Genomic DNA, 17,008 nt, shown 5'->3' on the forward strand with positions numbered 1-17,008 from the left:
AATGCTATTGTATCCATCATTGTAAAATGACAATCTACAACCCCAAAAATCTAAAATACTAATAATTTGTAGATCCAATGGCAGGACACAACTCAAAAACATTTTAATTTACAAAGTAATTAAGATAGAGTTTGAATAAAACCATTCTAAACAATGACATTATTTATCACAAATATAGAAAACACATGGTGGGAGATTTATCATCTCCCTACGCACGTGGCGTTTTCCACACCCCCTTCTCGGAAAATGGCGAGGGCAGCGTAGAAATCCCACCTGTGCCACTTGCTGGGAGAGGGTGGGGCCAGAGGACCATGCACATTTATCTTCTTTTACACCCGTTTTCCAGCATGAATGAAGACTGAAATCTGTAGATTTCTGTTTAGATGCAAGGACTGCCGGAGGATGCGCTTAATTTATAAGAAGGGCTGTGCCCCGCCATAAGTTACTTATTTACATTTAGTCATTGACTACTGATTGCCTCATCTTGCCATGTGCTTATCTTACTAATAAAACTTATCTTTTAATAATTGATTTATTTTATTCTTTCTATCTAACCACAATTTTTTAAAATTATATATCAGGTGTTCTCCTATTCTAATGCTGTATTACATGTGTTATTTCTTGGCCTGGTAGCTGCGCGCTAGCTCCAGATTATCCCTAGCGATTATTCATTCCTTCTATGTATTGCACTTGATGGGTACACCTAATGTTTAAAATCACCTCATGCACTGCCCCCCGACATGTTTCGCCAGCTACCTGGCGTCTTCAGGGGATCGGGCAGTGTGTCGGCGTGGCGAGATCTATTTGATACCTCCTATTGTTTGACATCATCGCTACTGGCCAATCATATTTATTCTAGGATTCATTCTACATGGTAGGTGCAACTTTATTGGGCCCTTTCCTGCTTTTCTCATCCTATTTTTGGTGATGTGCGCTGTCTCATTAATGATGTCAATTTCTTTGGTCTCGCGATACTGGCCCTCATCCCGCGCATGTCTCAACACTTTGATTCTTCTAATATTGGCGATCGCTTCTGCACTTGTATTCGGACTTAGAAAAAAATGCCTTCTCTTAATCTGTGCATGTCTCGATACTTAGAGGTTCATTTTTATCAGGTACCTGATATGCACATGCGCTGGTACTTTAACACATATAGTCTTAAGATTGCAAATTTCTTCTGCACTTCAATTCTGACTTAGGAGATCATGTTTTCTTCTCTCTCTATTTTTATGCATGTGCTTGTCAATTTATTTATCACAGGTACCTGATTATTACGTGGGCTAGATCTTTGGACTGTATATTTCTAAGACCTTTCTATATCTATCTCTGGTCATTTTTTATCTTTAAAATTGACTACCATTCACTACCATAAGTTAAGCTCATCCTCCAGCAGCACAGGAAATATCAAGAGGACACGTTGGTCTTGACAGATCTCACCCATGGGCCAATAAATTGATAGAGAGGTGACTTTTTTTTTCCTTTTTTTGGGGGGGGGGGGGGGGGGGGGGGGGGGGAAATAGCTTATTTAATGCAACTAAAGTAAAATGAGAGGTAGCTTATAACATCACCATTCTACAATATTAACACTACACCTACATGCCAGCAGCAAAATCAACTAGTAGAAATCACAAATTTACCTTCCTGAAATACAAGTTTTCCGGACGCATCTGAAGTATAGCAGCCAATGTACTCCTGGATGTCAGTGTGCTCATGATTATTAATCCTTACACAATGATTGCCACTAGCACAGGCCAACCATCGAATTAGACTAGTTTTACCAACAGAGGTTTCTCCCTGGACAAGCACTGGGTGGTTCCTGAAAAAAACAACGTTATTTGTAGCAAGAATAAACCTGTCATTTTTGAAAAAACAATTCTTGCTGTGTAGATAAATATATGCAGCACTGAGGAAGACACTATATGAATACATGTCTCAAAGTGTCTTAGGGTTACTTATGGAACTTTTAAGTGAAGTCTCCAAATTGATTTGGCACCAGGGATTAATACATGCACTACATTAATGGATATAGATTGTATAATCTCCAGCTGTCTCAACAGTACCAATCACTTCACACAGGGGATCACAGTTCTCATGATCAGTGGGAAATCATAAGTATCCGGTGAGCAGGTAATAAACAGTGATGGTCAGTTCGCAGTGTTCGCCAGTGAACACATGTGGGCTGCCATCTTGACTCACCCGTCCGGAAATGCACAGATAAGCCCTTGCCTGTGCCGGGAGACGGTCTGAAATCAAATGCGGTCACCGGGAGCAGGCAGTTCCGAGAACAGTCGCCGGGGGCCTTCATCGGGCTGTTCTCGGAACTGCCTGCTCCCGGTGACCGCATTTGATTTCAGACCGGCTCCCGGCACAGGTAAGGGCTTACCTGTGCATTTCCGGATGGGTGAGTCAAGATGGCAGCCTGCACTGCGAACACTGCGAACTGACCATCACTGGTAATAAATGCCACCCCTTTAACAGTTTAACTAAAAAAAAACTGAACACCACTACCAGAGGGCTGTTTGTGCAAGCTAGTAGAGGGGGCAGATGAGGCTTATTTTAGAGGGATGGTATACAAAACGGAAGGGAGGGTTGTTTATAACAAAGCAATTCAATTGTTCGCATTATTTTGTAACCAATAAAACTAAAAGGCTAAAAGAAATATGCAAAATATGGTAGTGTATCAGAGGAAGTAAACATAAATCTACCAGAATTCGCCACTGTTGAAAATTACATCAATTGAAAGAATTATAAAACAAAGCAAACAAGTTAAGCACATAAAATATCAATTACATACCCCGCAGAGACAACCCTCACAAGGTCTCGAAGATTCAATTTTACTGACGATGTTAGGATGTAACTATCATCTATGGTGGGATCCTTATCTCCCACTGGTATCCAGTATCCTTCTATTTGGACAAACCTGCCTCCACGAGGCTCAGGAAGAGGCTGGAAATAAAGCAGTATTTGTTGATTTTGCTGCATTGTGTGAACCATAGTCAACATATAGAGCTGTCCCTACAGACAAAAGCTGAGCAACAAAGAGCTATGGTGCATATACCTGTTTCAATAATTGTTTAATGTTCCCGGGCACAATGTGGCGACAAATTAATGACTGCACACTAGAATGAGATGCTCTATCAAGTTGTGTTAGGAAAGAGAGGCAAAATCCCTAAAAGACAAAAAAAGGAATTAAAATTACAGTCCTGGCATAATAAAATGTCAATAAATATTAAAAACACTAAATACATATTACAAATGAACTAACGGGGGGGGGGGGGGGGGGTGTTGGGGAATTGTACAAAAGGTCAAGGAAATGAAGGCTGGGTTTACACATTTAGATTTTCAACAAAAAGTTGCAGAAGTAGCGAGACTATTTTAGAGCTGTGATTTATCTGCAAAAAGCCAATAAAAAAGTTGCATGTTGCACGCAATTTACATTAAAGTCAGAGTAAAAGTCCATGCCACACTGCGACACCATTGAGTCATTAGATCCAATTTCGCAGTGTAGCCAGGGCCTTCTTCTTAGGTTGCTGGCACACAAACCGGTTGCCGGTTTGGGTGCATCAATAAACACGAATTTACAATGTAGTTAAAGAATTTAGCCAGCTACAATTACTTGGGCATCTTTGGGGGTGTGAGATAGCAAACCCACTTCTTGGGCAGACCAGCAAAGGGAAGCATACTTAACTGCCTTCCAGTGGTGGCTTCCCACTCCTTTTCTCTCTGAGCTCAGCTGCACTCCCAATCGCTGGCTGCAGTGATGAACTGCTCCTGTTGCATCATGTCAAATGGTCACATGAAGCAAGGGGAACAGGTTAGCGCTGCGGCAGGAAATTGGCTGCAGTGGTGTCAAAACTGAGGTTTAAATTCTGGGAGCAGCAAAGGCCAGGAAGAGAAGGGCAGGACAGAAAGCAGGTAAGTATGCTTTTCTTCGCAGGTCCGTTTGTCAACTGCACCATCCTCCCGAAGTTGCAAAGGCCCTTTAAATAATTTTGATTATTTCTGCTGTGCAGAACACCAGTGTTTAGGATGCAGTCAGTTTCACCTTTTGCATTTTCGTTTTTACTCTATGCCTCCCAAGTGCTATAACTTCTTAGATTTTTCAATTCATGTAGCCATATATGGGCTTATTTTTAGTGGGACAAACTGTATTTTTTTAATGGCATTAATTAATTTGACACAGCTTGTATTGGGAAAAAAAATGTGTGGGGTGAAACAAAAAAATAATGCAATTCAGCCAATTTTTTATTTTTTTTGTGGCTTTCATGGTGTGCTAAAAATGAAATTACAGCCTTTTTCTGTGCGTCAGTATGACAACAAATTTATATACTTTATATTATGTTTTACTGCTTAAAAAAAACACTTTTTTTCTTCGATCTACATAGGAGTGGTAGGGCTTATTTTTTATGGGATGAGTAGTTTTTATTGATATAATTTTGGGGTATGTACAACTTGACAAAAAAACAGCTTATTGGTTTTAGTCCCTACAATCATACAATCTTCTAATCATGTGTCCCATAGTCTGCAATAGAATACTATAGCAGTCTATGAGAGTTTCACTGACTTCCTGTAAAGCCGTGCCACATGCTCGGCTTTGCAGGCAGCGCACTACGAAATGCCTTGAAACCTTCTTAAGAACCCAGGCCGTCAAAGCAACTGATTAGAGGCCCTTAATTTTGCCATGGGGGGCTTTAATTGAAGGACAACGATTACCCCTTCCATCTGTGTAAGTGCACAGATGGCACGATCACTATTGACAGTGGCATCTGATGGGGTTAAAATGACTGATACAGTATTCTCCATTTACAGTCACTGCCGTTAGGTGTCAACTGTATTATACAGCTGACACCTTCTGTTTATGGAGCAAGCTCAGCACGCGAGCCCACTCCATACTTCCCCGTAACGCTTATGATACACAGATATGTTATACTGCATTAATGGGTTAATTAGCCTGCTACACTAGTCATATTGTTTAACTGCTAAGTGAAATCACATTTGCGGATGTAAAAAATGCATGCAGTCAACTGCACACAGCTTTCAACTTCATTATAACTGCGCTGTGTGACAGCACTCTGACTGTCGCTTTTTGATCCACATCTGGTTTTGGTTTTAAAAACTGTATCAGAAAATCAAAATGTGGAAACCCAGCTTAAGGGTACTGTTTAGCGAGTAGTCCAGACGTCAATATTGTTGTCTTAAAATGTGTTGGTATCAAACCAGTCAGGGCTTTCAGAGGCAGTAGAGAGTTGCACGGCTAAAAACTGCTGTAGTATTGCAATGATTTTTCTGCAAGCAACAGATGAACCCGTTTTTTTTAATCTTCTTAAATTGTACTTGTTGCGGAACGCAGAAGATTGTGGAGAACAAGAAGCTGTTTTGCTGCACAGGTCTTAGCCTTGTAGCACACTATGGCCCTGCAGTTGCAGCATGGAAACCCAGCCTTAGAGAACCACCTTGCCATGCTAACCACAGCGGTATTCAACAAAGTCATTGTTTTTATCGGAAGAGCAGTTTTGCGTGTTACAACACGACTTAACAATGAACAGTGAAAAAGGAAATCAGCCCCTGGGGTCTTCTCCTGTCCCCTGAATATAACAAACCCCACTCATCTGTCAATGTTCCTGACATTTCTCTGTTCCTGGCTGTTTCTGGTCCCCCTAAGACAAGTAGGCACCTTAGCCCTGTGACCGCTGCGGCCAACCACAGCCCTCTTAACTGTATTTTTCTATATTTTAATTTGCTCTTAAACCACTTAAAAGAAAAATAAAGCATGCAAAAATAATAAAAATGCAGATAAATTTACCTCATAAAGGGATCGCTGTATGTTGTCACATGGATTTAAAGCTGCATACCGCAGGGCTCTGCACAATGTACGCAAGCTGAAATGTGGTCTGTGACCAGTGCCATCCACAAGCTCTACAAGAGATTTCTTTCGTATTGTCAAATAAAAGCTAACGACAAAATACAGAAATAAATCAGAAATTAGGTTCCAGTCTCTTACACAAAGCTATTAATGCTTTCCACTGTAAACCTAAAAACTGTAAATAGTGAATATGTTAGGGGAAAATGAAATGGCACAAGATTTGTAGATAGTGGAAATAACTTTAGAGCTCCTGGGATATTCTATAAAAGTTTAAAACAAAAAACAAACAAAAATAAAACCCACTGAAATCTTCAAATTTTAGGGAAGCTATACCAGGGCATACATTGGTATGCAATGCTATTGCTTACAGTTCAAACTTCTGAATGGGTTTGTAAAAATCCAGTGCACAGGCTACAAACCCATTAATCGAGATTATGCAATGGACTTCTACAAGAAATCTGCCATGTGTGGCTGAAATACCTACATATATCCAGTTCAGCCTATTACCCAAACTCAAATTTTTGGTGCGGATTTCACGGTCTTCAACGGAAGGGTGAGATCTGCGGCAAAATCTGCATTAAAAACTTCAAATAACACATATGGATTTTGATGAGGATCTAGTGCAGAAACGCACAGAAATCTGCAGGTAAATTGGTGCATAATTTGGACAAGTCTACCCACATCCATGTGCAGGTAACCTAAAAAAAATAATTTTAGGTTATGGCTACACGGCGAAAAAACAAGAGCATGCAACTGCACGGCATAAGTCACACAACATTTTTTGTAACGATAGTCAATGGGGTAGCAATGTGAAAGTCGCCCAAAAATCCAACTTAGATGGATTTTTTGTAAGGCCCCTTTGACACGAGCGAGTATTCCAGCGGGTGACCACTGCCACCAATTACTAATACTAGGGGGTTGGTGCACTGCACCACCAATGATAATTAACCTTTAATACAGATACAGGAGGCAGGTACAGCCGGCACCCGCCTCCTGTATTTGTATTAAAATTATCACAGGCTGCTTGACTCTGGGGAGGACACTCAGGAGGAGGAGGCTGCTGCCGTTCGCCGAGCACTCTAGCTGAGACGGCGCAGCCTCCTCCTGTGCCTCCTCCTGCTTTAATATTAGCCAGACATTCATCGGTGGCAGTGGTGCGGGCAGCTTCAGAGCCTGCTCATTTTATTGGGCTCTACGATGGCCACGTCACTAAGGAGGGAGGGATTCCCTCCCTCCGTCCTGCCTTCTCCACCGAATCTGGCCACTGAACATGGCGGCGCACGCCAAGCTCCATGTTTTCTCATAAGCGAGCAGCACTGGACGCATTATCAGCCAGGTTAGATGCCGATAACTTTGAAAATCATGAATATCGGCCGATAATATAAGTAAATCAGATAATCAGTCAATCCCTAATTAAAAGTAAACCAACTAATAGTTGACATAGCATTAGACAGCCATGTCCAACTCTGCATCAAATTTATCATCCAGGGTAAGCCACTGTGAAATATATATGGTGCATGTCTAAAGTTGAACTGGCTTTATAAGTTTACACCATCTACAAACTTAGTAAACCAACCACCGTAGTGTTTAATGGAACATTTCATAGCGTATATTAAATAAAAGATAATAAATGGTTTTTTTCACCTGATTATTCCTAGGACAACAGATTTATCGACATTGAGACCTTTCAAGTAGTCCATGATAAGTATCTGTAAATCTTTTTCATTTTCTAGTTCTTCCACATAAAGTTCAGTAAAACTATAAAGAAAAACCCAATGTAAAAATCAACTCATAACAGTACAATAGTTTGAATACCTCATATGCACACACTCTTCTATATGGACCTGTACAGTGGTGAATGCACCCATCTGTGTGAGAAGATATAAGACACATCTGGTGGCATTAGAGGCAGAGCTTGTTAAGAGCTAATTTACATCCCTTTCTTCCCAGAATTCTAGAGGAGCATGTATGGCCTATAAGTCTCCTCACACTGACTAAGGCGCTCTCTCTGTAAAGAGAGAAAGTACTCCCCCCCCCCCCCCCCCCCCCCAACACTACAATATTTCAGAAAACACTGATGCGACTCAATGTGAAATCAGAGTTTCAGGACCATAGCATTGTAATAGGTATCTCCGATGGACGGAGGCTGTCCTAATTTTTAGGTTCCTTACAGATCTATAGAAAATAGGATCCTCACATGCCACCTTTTCCGGTGGCTAAAACGGTCATCCCCTTTACCCTAAAGAGGGGTATGAAGATATCCCCCATATTAAATTTATGGAAGACCTGACTGATTTGACTGGATTCAATTGCAGTCCACTGATGTTTTTTGTTCCTCACATATTGGTTTTGCATCCTGATCGCCCTTTTGATCAGTGCTCTCTTTCTTGGGAAGCCACTTTTCCATCATTAGACTACTGCCACTTGGTTGGCTTCTTTGTCTTCAAATCATAGTGTTTCAAGTTCTTCCGATCAGGTTCCTCAGTGCACCATCCAAGGTAATGTCTCCCATTTATCCTATAGCGCCTAAACTTTGTCTTTCCTTGTTGGTTTCCCAATCTATTCCCAGGTAGTGCTTGGAAATTAAATGTTTCTGTTGCCGATTCAACAAGCGGATTATGTAGAAGAATTTATTTACATTAATGATATTAACTATGCTGACTGCCCACACATTAAAATTTTTCTCAATTAAATATATAATTTTTTAAACACATTCGCACCTCTAAAAATTTGAAAACTAAAAAAATAGGCTATGGATTTATAAACGTTTTTTTCGAGTGAAAAAATATTGCACATGTGAAAGCTGTAACCAAGTTAACTTATTATTAATAATATGAAATATTAAACTTTCAAATATACAAGACAGGATTCTGGAGTTCAGGGTACCTGGTCACCTCTCCTCAGTAAATGCTTGCATTTCCCATCTGTGCTTTCCATTCCTTTATTGTTGCTTCTAGAGGTTTACTAATAATAAGCTAGCAGTCTGCAGCAAAGGTACTGCTGGGTGTTACCAGGAACAGGTGTGTCTGACTATCCGATTAGTACTGCCAGTGTCACACTGTGCAGGGACACACCCCTGACTGGTAACACCCAGCAGAGTACCCCCACCGTCTGGATCCAACTGACATCTGATCTGGTACAACATAACATCTGTTAGCCATGCTACAATTGTGAATGTAGCCTTAAATTAGGTATTAGTCAAAAGAATTTAACACCCATTTCATATGTGAAATGTTAGACCGGTGGACGTCCAACTGCTGGTAACTTCCTAGTTTCCCATCACTGTGCTTTGCCATTTCCATCAGTATCAGACTGTGAATGAAAGCTTAAGTTGTGAAACTGGGGAGGAACTCTCAACACATATTCGATGGATCGCTTATAAGTGCTTTTTGTCAAGGTCAGGATACAATTATAACTTTTCAAATATTTACCGATTTCTTAATCCAGGTGGTAAATTTCTCTTGCCCACATCGGTAGCAGGATTCATGCAAGCAAATAATCGAAAGTCAGGATGTCGAATCAGAGGCTCTGTGTGAAAGTTAAAAAAATAAATAAAAAAAAAACAATAAAAAAAAAAAACGAATCTGAAACCTTTAGGCTTCATTCACACATACGCGGATTTTCACGGACCACGGTCCGTGAAAACGTGGCCTACCATCCTGCTGAGTGCAAGACCGCAAGGCATCATTGGTTGCTATGACGTCATGCTCTTCGTGCCGCCTTTGTACAGTAATACACTTGTATGATCAATACAAGTGTATTACTGTACAGCGGCGGAGGCACGAAGTGCATGGCGTCATATCAACCAACGCTTGTGCACTCAGCAGGACAGGTTTTCACAGACCATGGTCCATGAAAATCTACATATGTGTGAATGAGGTCTTACTCCGGAATCATCATTAATCTTGTAGGCAGAGCATGCAATATATTATTCTCAGCATTACTAATTAGATGTCGTGTCCAAGGGTGCAGGTGCAATGAAATAAGTGTGCATAGTGGAATTTTTTCCAAAGCAGATCTGCGAGCACAAAAGTACGCTGGCCGGGTCTTTAAAGATGGCGCCCGCTCCTGAGCGAAGTGAGTGCCATAGCCGTGGGTGGCCTGCTGTTTCTTATAGCAGACACCCGCGGCTAATGTCCGCAACCAGCATTAATGCCGATTGCGGACAGTTAACCCCTCAGATGCTGTGAGCAATCTTGACTACGGAATCTGAGCGCATTAAACACCGAAAGCATGCGCTTCCAGTGTTGCTCCGGCTCCCCCGTTCGGAGGAGAGGGACCTTGAGTGCACAGCCCGTCTTTGTGAATTACAGGAGGCTGCTTCATAGTATTTCCTATGGAGCACTTGCCTGTAATATGGCTCCATAGGAAACTAGCAATTTTCTCATAGACTCCAATACTAGTGCATTGGATCTATGAGAAAAGCAATCTAATGAGTGCTTGTTACAGTTCCCTATGGGAACTATAAAAAAAAAGTGTAAAAAATTTAGTTTTTAAAATTCCAAAAATAAAAACAAAAATTCAAATCACCCCCCTTCCCCCCCCCTGTGGGGTAACGCGACAGAACATATGGTCTCCGGTGGAAGTGCAATTACCGGTACTCCGCCTAAGGAAAGAGTAATGCTACAGTCTGTATAGGACCCAGTGAAAGCGCAATTACTCCATGGAATGAGGAGAATGTCACCGAATGTACAGTACCCAGTGGAAGTGTAAATACACCCACTATGGAAGGAGGGCAATGCTACCGGGAATATGATCCAGTGGTAGTACCACTGGATACTGTACAGGCTGTACAGTATCCAGTGGTAGTGCAAGTACTCTGTCCAAGAAAAGAGGGTAATAACACAAGTTGTACAGAATGCAGTAGAAGTAGAAATACTGCACCTATGGAAGGGCGGTAATGCTACAGGCTGTACAATATCCTAGTCGTAAGTAGCTAGCGGTAGGGCAAGCCACTGGCTCTGCTATAGCTGAAGAGAGGACAGTGCAAGCCTGAACGTGGGGGCACTACAGACACTAAGATAACAAGATGGTCACACACTGCTATAGGGAGATGGGAACTAAGCCCAAAATAGGAGCGGAGTTCCGTGGGTTAATAATAATGATAATAATAATAGCTGTAGGTATTACATGTACCCTTTTAGGAGTGATAGGTAATTATTTTTTACCCAGCCATAGAAGCACTGAGGCAAGGAAGGGGTTAAGTAGGTTGGGGGCAGAGCTCAGTGGACCGAAGATATGGGCGCAAAAGTTTCACGCTCTGAGTGTACAGTCACCACCTCCCAAACACTCTGGGAGAACGCGGCACAGTCAGGCCCTAGTGTACAGGTGGGGCCAACCGGAAGAACTTCCGGCTGGGAGAGCAGCGCATGGAGGAAGTGGGAGTGCAAGGGGGGATCTTGCCCCCCGAACAGAGGAGGCCGGGAATGGGCGAACCGATGCCCAGTGAGAGAAAGCAGCAGCCACCCAAGGAGGCCTGCGAGCACTGGAGTACCGCTGGGCCTGGAGGAAGGCCTGGGGACCGGAGCCGCACCGAGGGCCGGTAAGGGGCCAAGGTTTTGATGGAAAAAAAAAAACACATTTTCCGGTGTTCACTTTAGAGAACACAGGAGGAGACACAGCAGAAGGTTAACCCCTAGAACTCAGTACAGAGAGAAGGAGAGGAAGGCTAGGGAGGAAGGGGGGGGTGGTGGTGGTAGGGGCAGCAGGACAAGGTAGGTAATACTTACCTAGACTGTTTCAGCCCACTCCGCTTCCAGCAGTGTCAAAACTTCCTCAGTGTGCTGCCCCTTGGGAAGGGTGGCTACACTGTTAACAGGGGGGACTTCTGGAAGTAGCAGCAAGGTGACTCAAGGTGACTCTTCCAGAGGTGGGGAGCAAGCAGCGGGCTTGAGGACCCACTGGTCTCCTCATCAAGTGTGGAAAAAAGCCGGAATTAGACTTACCGGTAATTCAGTTTCCACAAAATCACCACGACGGCCCACAAGGAGATTTACCCCTGACCTCTGTAGGGGCAGGAACAGAGAGAGAGTTTGAATCCCCCCCTCCCACCATAAACACTAGTGTGTCCAAGATTATAGAGACATAAAAAAGGTGGTGAATAGAAAAAAGAACTTAAGAGGATATAAATTCATAACCTCAGAAACAAAGCAAAAAGCAAAAAATTAGGGAAGGGAATATAAGTGCCGTCGTGGTGATGAATTACCGGTAAGTCTAATTCCGGCTTTCCACCTCATCACCACGACGGCCCACAAGGAGATATACAAAATAATAGAACTGGGGGGGCTGCCTTTAGGACTTTACGTCCAAAAGACAGATCCGAGCTACTAGAGAGGTACGAGATTTCAGAGAAGGGCGGATGCGTGAGGCTGCTCGCATGAATCTTCTGATCCAGCGGTGGTTAGCTAGGTCTTGGTCAAAGAAGCAAGCCAGGGCTGAGATTTGTACTTTAAGGGTGGAAGGTCTGAGGCCAAGTTCAAGGCCCTGCTGGAGAAACTCTAAAAAAATTTGGATGTTGGGAGGTTCAGAATTGGGGACTGGAATGCCTATCCAGGAACAAAACCTCTTCCAGATTTTCAAGTAGATAGAATAGGTGACCTTCCTACTCACCTTCAGGGTGGATATTACTCGGTCAGAGAGACCCTGAGATTTTAGCATCCGGACCTCAGGATACAGGCTGTCAACTTTAGGAAGTCCGGGTTGTGGTGTAAGATTGGTCCCTAATGAAGGAGATCCCTCCTGGGAGGCAGAGGACACGGGCTTTCTACCGAGAGGTTCTTCAGAGAAGGAAACCAACTTCTCTTCGGCCAGTAAGGAGCTATCAGAATCAGAGTTGTATGTTCCTGGCCGAGTTTCTGGATTATTCTGGGAATCAAAAAGGCAGTGTAGGAAACGCGTAGCAAAGGTTCCAGTTCCATTGTATGGTGAATGCATCCAGCGCCCAAGGTCTGTCCCATGGACTTAGGGAGCAGACTGTTGGTATCTTCGCACTTTCTCTTGAGGCAAACAGATCTATTTGAGGGACGCCCCATCTGTCTATCAGCATCTGAAAGACTGTACAATTCAGAGACCATTCCGTGTGATCTATTAGGTTTCGACTGAGGTAGTCTGCCTCTATGTTCAGAGCCCCCTTTAGGTGAATCACGGAGATGGATCTCACGTGGAACTCTGCCCAGTTGAAGATCTTCTCTGATATATACATCAGTCTCCCTGATCTTGTCCCACCTTGACGAGAAAGGTACGATACTGTAGTCGTATTGTCGGTAAGGATTTTTATGTGAAGGCCTTGGAGGAGGTCTTCCGCCGCCCTCAATGACTGCCAAACCGCCTTCAGCTCTCTGAAGTTGGATGATTGAGAACGAGTTTTTGGCAGCCAGACACCCTGAAAGTAATTCGCTCCCCATCCTCTTTCGCTTGCATCCGTTAGGATCTGAACGTAAGGAGACCTCTTCCAGGCGACTCCCAAAGAAAGGTTGTTCGTGTTCATCCACCAGTCAAGGGAAGTCTTCACTAGTAGCGGGATGGACACTCTGATTTAGGGAGTTCTGCTGCCTGTTCCATATTCTGGATCCATAAGTGCGACTGACTCCAAGGTACCGAGGGAATGCAAGATGAAAGAAGACCTAAAAGGCTCATGGCTTCCCTTATGGTGCAGGACCTTCTGGTCTGAAAATGTTGAATCTTTAAACGAAGGTTCCTGATCTTGTCCAACAGTAAGAAACGTGCGTTGAACCTGGGAATCTAGAATGACCCCCAGAAACTGAAATGTGCTGGATGGTTGGAGATTCGATTTCTGCCGGTTTATTAACCAACCTAGATTCTGTATGAATGATAGGCAGGTGTCTAGATCCGCTTTGAGCTGACTTTTGCTGTTTCTAATTATGAGAAAATCATCCAGGTATGGTACTATCACCAAACCTCTGTGCCTCAGGGAGGCCACCATCTCGACCACCAGCTTCGTAAAGACTCTGGGAGCAGATGATATTCCGAAGGAGAGAGCTGTAAATTGGAAGCTGAGGATTGAGCCTTTGCGATCCCGAATTGTGAATCTTAGACATTTTTGGGAATCTGGGTGGATCGGGACGTGATAGTAGGCGTCCCTTAGGTCTACAGAGCACATCAGAGCGTTTCTTCCTATCAGAGATTTTAGAGACTCCATCCTGAATCTTCGATAAACTATAAATTTGTTTAGGGTCTTTAAATTTATAATAGTGCGAAATGAGCCTCCCTTCTTTTGGACCAGGAAAAGGTTTGAATAGAATCCCTGCCCTACCTGTGAAAATGGGACCTGGGTTACTACACCTATGTCTAGAAGGATTTGGACTCCCTGACGGATTCTCTTGTTTACCGAGGATGAGGCAGGACTGGTGACAATGAAGCGGTTTGGGAAAGATGAAGAAAATTCTATTTGGAGACCGGATCTTATGATCTCCTGGGCCCAAGGATTGTGGGTAATGGAAACCCAAGGGGCTAGAAAAATTTTCAATCTCCCCCAACTCTGGTGTCATTGTCTGTCGCTAGATTTACTCTGAGAGGAGGGGAGGGGAGTGCCTCTTCCCTTACCACCCTTGGGGTAGCTCCAGCAACCCGACTTCCCTTTATCTCTGTAGGGCCTACCCTGACTAGCGAAGGCACGAAAGGGAAATTTCCTTTTACAAGGTCGTTCCTCGGGGAAACATTTCTTTTTGTCTGCCACCTTTTCTAAAATACGGTCTAATACAGGGCCAAAGACGTACTCCCCCGAGAAGGGGATGGAGCTCAACTTCATCTTTGAGGTTTTATCCCCTGACCAGCACTTCATCCACAAGGCCTGGCGGGCCGCATTGGATAGGCCGGCATCCTTGGCGGCGAATCTTACCGATTCCGGCGAGGCGTCAGCCATAAAAGCAGTGGCTGACTTCAGCAGAGGAAAGGAGTTCAAGATTTCCACCCTAGGGATCTTGTCGCGGATATGAGACTCTAGTTCGTTTAACCACAACCCCGTGGCCCTCGCCACCGAGGTAGCAGCAATATTAGACTTTATGTTGTACATTGCGGCCTCCCAGGATTTCTTCAATAAGCTGTCCGCCTTCCTGTCCATGGGGTTGCGTAACTGTGAGGCGTCTTCAAATGGTAGAGATGTCTTATTTACTTTTGAGACCTGAACATCAATTTTAGGTGTTTCATTAAATATTTTGCACTCAATAGGATCAAATAGAAGTCAATTCCGAAATGAGTTAGGTACCCCCAGGCGTTTCTCGGTATTGGACCACTCGTCGAGGAACATCTCATGAATATTTTCGTTTATGGTGAAGACGCAGGTTTTTTTTTTTTTAACACGAAGCCCCCCGAACTTCTCATCTTGTACTGAATGGGACTTCTGAGCTTTCTCTACCCCCATGGTGGCTCTGACAGCCTTTAATAAGTCTGGCATGCATTCAGAAGAAAAACAAAATCTTCTGTCAGATTCAGAGAATTCGATGTCAGAGGAGGCTTCCTCGTCATCCCATGGTCTAGAGCAGTGTTTCCCAACCAGTGCGCCTCCAGCTGTTGCAAAACTACAAGTCCCAGCATGCCCGCACAGCCAAAGGCTGTCCGGGCATGCTGGGACTTGTAGTTTTGCAACAGCTGGAGGCGCACTGGTTGGGAAACACTGGTCTAGAGGACGAGGCGTCTTCGGCTATTCCGTCTGAATCTGAGGAAGAGGGGGACGCTATTTTCTGTCTTTTAGCTGGGGGTGGATCCCGAGTTAAAGAGGTAAGCTGAGATAAGAGGGATTTGACTTCATCGTGAATCATGGACCTAAATTCTTCTATTAGGGAAGTTTGTTCTTCACGTATAACACTGGAAATGCAATCCTTACATAGTCTTTTATGGTAATCATCAGGAAGCCGCCTGAAGCACGATATACACTTGGCGGGCTTCCTAAGCTTCTTCTGCGCCTCCTTAAGGACCTAGGAGGGGACAGCGACCTCATTCAGGCTTGATGTAACAAAAACAAATTGAATGTTATAATTGCCTCCAAAGCCTGAGAAAGGGAGGAGGAGGAGAGAGGAACCCGAGTTCCCTGACCCAGAAGTACAAACGAGCATTGGTGACATAGGCACTTCTCCCCACAGGGGAACTTACGGCAGCCGGCGCAGAGGGGTCTCCCGGAGAGCGGGATTCCGCGGACATGCTGGCACAAGCAACAGCGGTTGCCTCGGCACTTCCATGTGCTGTGCCGATGTTACCAGGAGACGCGCGCCTTATACGTCACTTACTCAGTCTCCCGGAAGGGACGTAGCCGTGAAGCGCAAAGCGCCCGACGCACAATCCGGCTGTAGCCATCAGAGGCCCGGCGGGAGATCGCGCCCAGGGAGCAGGCTCACGTATTGAACGGAGCGAGGCCTTCCACTTCACCCCTGTCCAGCGTTAGTACTGGGACCGCGGGACACCCAGGTAAATCAAAAGGTGCCAGGAAAACGTCAGTCTTCATCTCCCTGGATAGGGAGACCTCTCTCTGCCCCTGTCCTCTGTAGGGACAGGAAACACTGGTGTTGGTGGTAGGAGGAGGGGGGGGGGGGGATTTAAACCCTCTCTCTGTTCCTTCCCCTACAGAGGTCAGGGGTCAATCTCATTGTGGGCAGTCGTGGTGATGAGTTGGAAACAGGTGGTTGGAGGCCACCTGTAGTCCGATCGGAGAAAGAAAAAATCTTTGGCAGAGCTGCAGGAAAACATGTCTACCGCTGATGGACTCCAAGCTAAAACCAATTAGCTCAGTGTCTGCAAGAGGGGTATAGCTGAGAGGAGGCGCTTTTTTGCTTAGTCTCGCCCCCCAATGGCAGCAGCTATACCTATGGTCTTCTGTTTAGTTATGCTAGTTATCTTTAAAGTTTAAAACAAAGTTACTGATTATTTAAATGCAAACATAAAAAGGTGTGAAAGAAGCCAAAGTACAATACCTGTATCACCTCTGTCGAGCAAAACAAGTGAACCTGATGAGCCCTCAAGTAAACCACACAAGCACTCCAGTGTTTCAGCAGCTGCCAAGTTAATTTCATCCAATAAAATCCACTCTCCTTTCTTTACAGCCAGAGCTAAAGTACCCTAAGGGAAAAACAGGATATGATAAGGTAACAGGAAGAATAAAGTGAACAATACGAGTATTCCCATCTGGAACATTGA

The 17,008-nt window shown here is 44.1% G+C and overlaps 1 protein-coding gene across 2 annotated transcripts in view; it reads right to left on the reverse strand.

The window, feature by feature from the left end:
- Nucleotides 1-17,008, reverse strand: part of MDN1 (midasin AAA ATPase 1) — a 315,164-nt gene that overhangs the window by 214,209 nt on the left and 83,947 nt on the right. For both annotated transcript variants that reach the window (XM_040428764.1, XM_040428763.1), the window contains exons 18-24: nt 16,786-16,930; nt 9,295-9,391; nt 7,508-7,621; nt 5,804-5,951; nt 3,059-3,169; nt 2,795-2,946; nt 1,638-1,816 (exon numbers count right to left, since the gene is read on the reverse strand). In XM_040428764.1, the coding sequence (XP_040284698.1) occupies nt 1,638-1,816; nt 2,795-2,946; nt 3,059-3,169; nt 5,804-5,951; nt 7,508-7,621; nt 9,295-9,391; nt 16,786-16,930 (946 nt within the window). The remainder of the gene's footprint in view (nt 1-1,637; nt 1,817-2,794; nt 2,947-3,058; nt 3,170-5,803; nt 5,952-7,507; nt 7,622-9,294; nt 9,392-16,785; nt 16,931-17,008) is intronic.

This window comes from Bufo bufo, chromosome 4, assembly GCF_905171765.1.
Source record: "Bufo bufo chromosome 4, aBufBuf1.1, whole genome shotgun sequence".
Classification (NCBI taxonomy): Eukaryota; Metazoa; Chordata; class Amphibia; order Anura; family Bufonidae; genus Bufo; species Bufo bufo.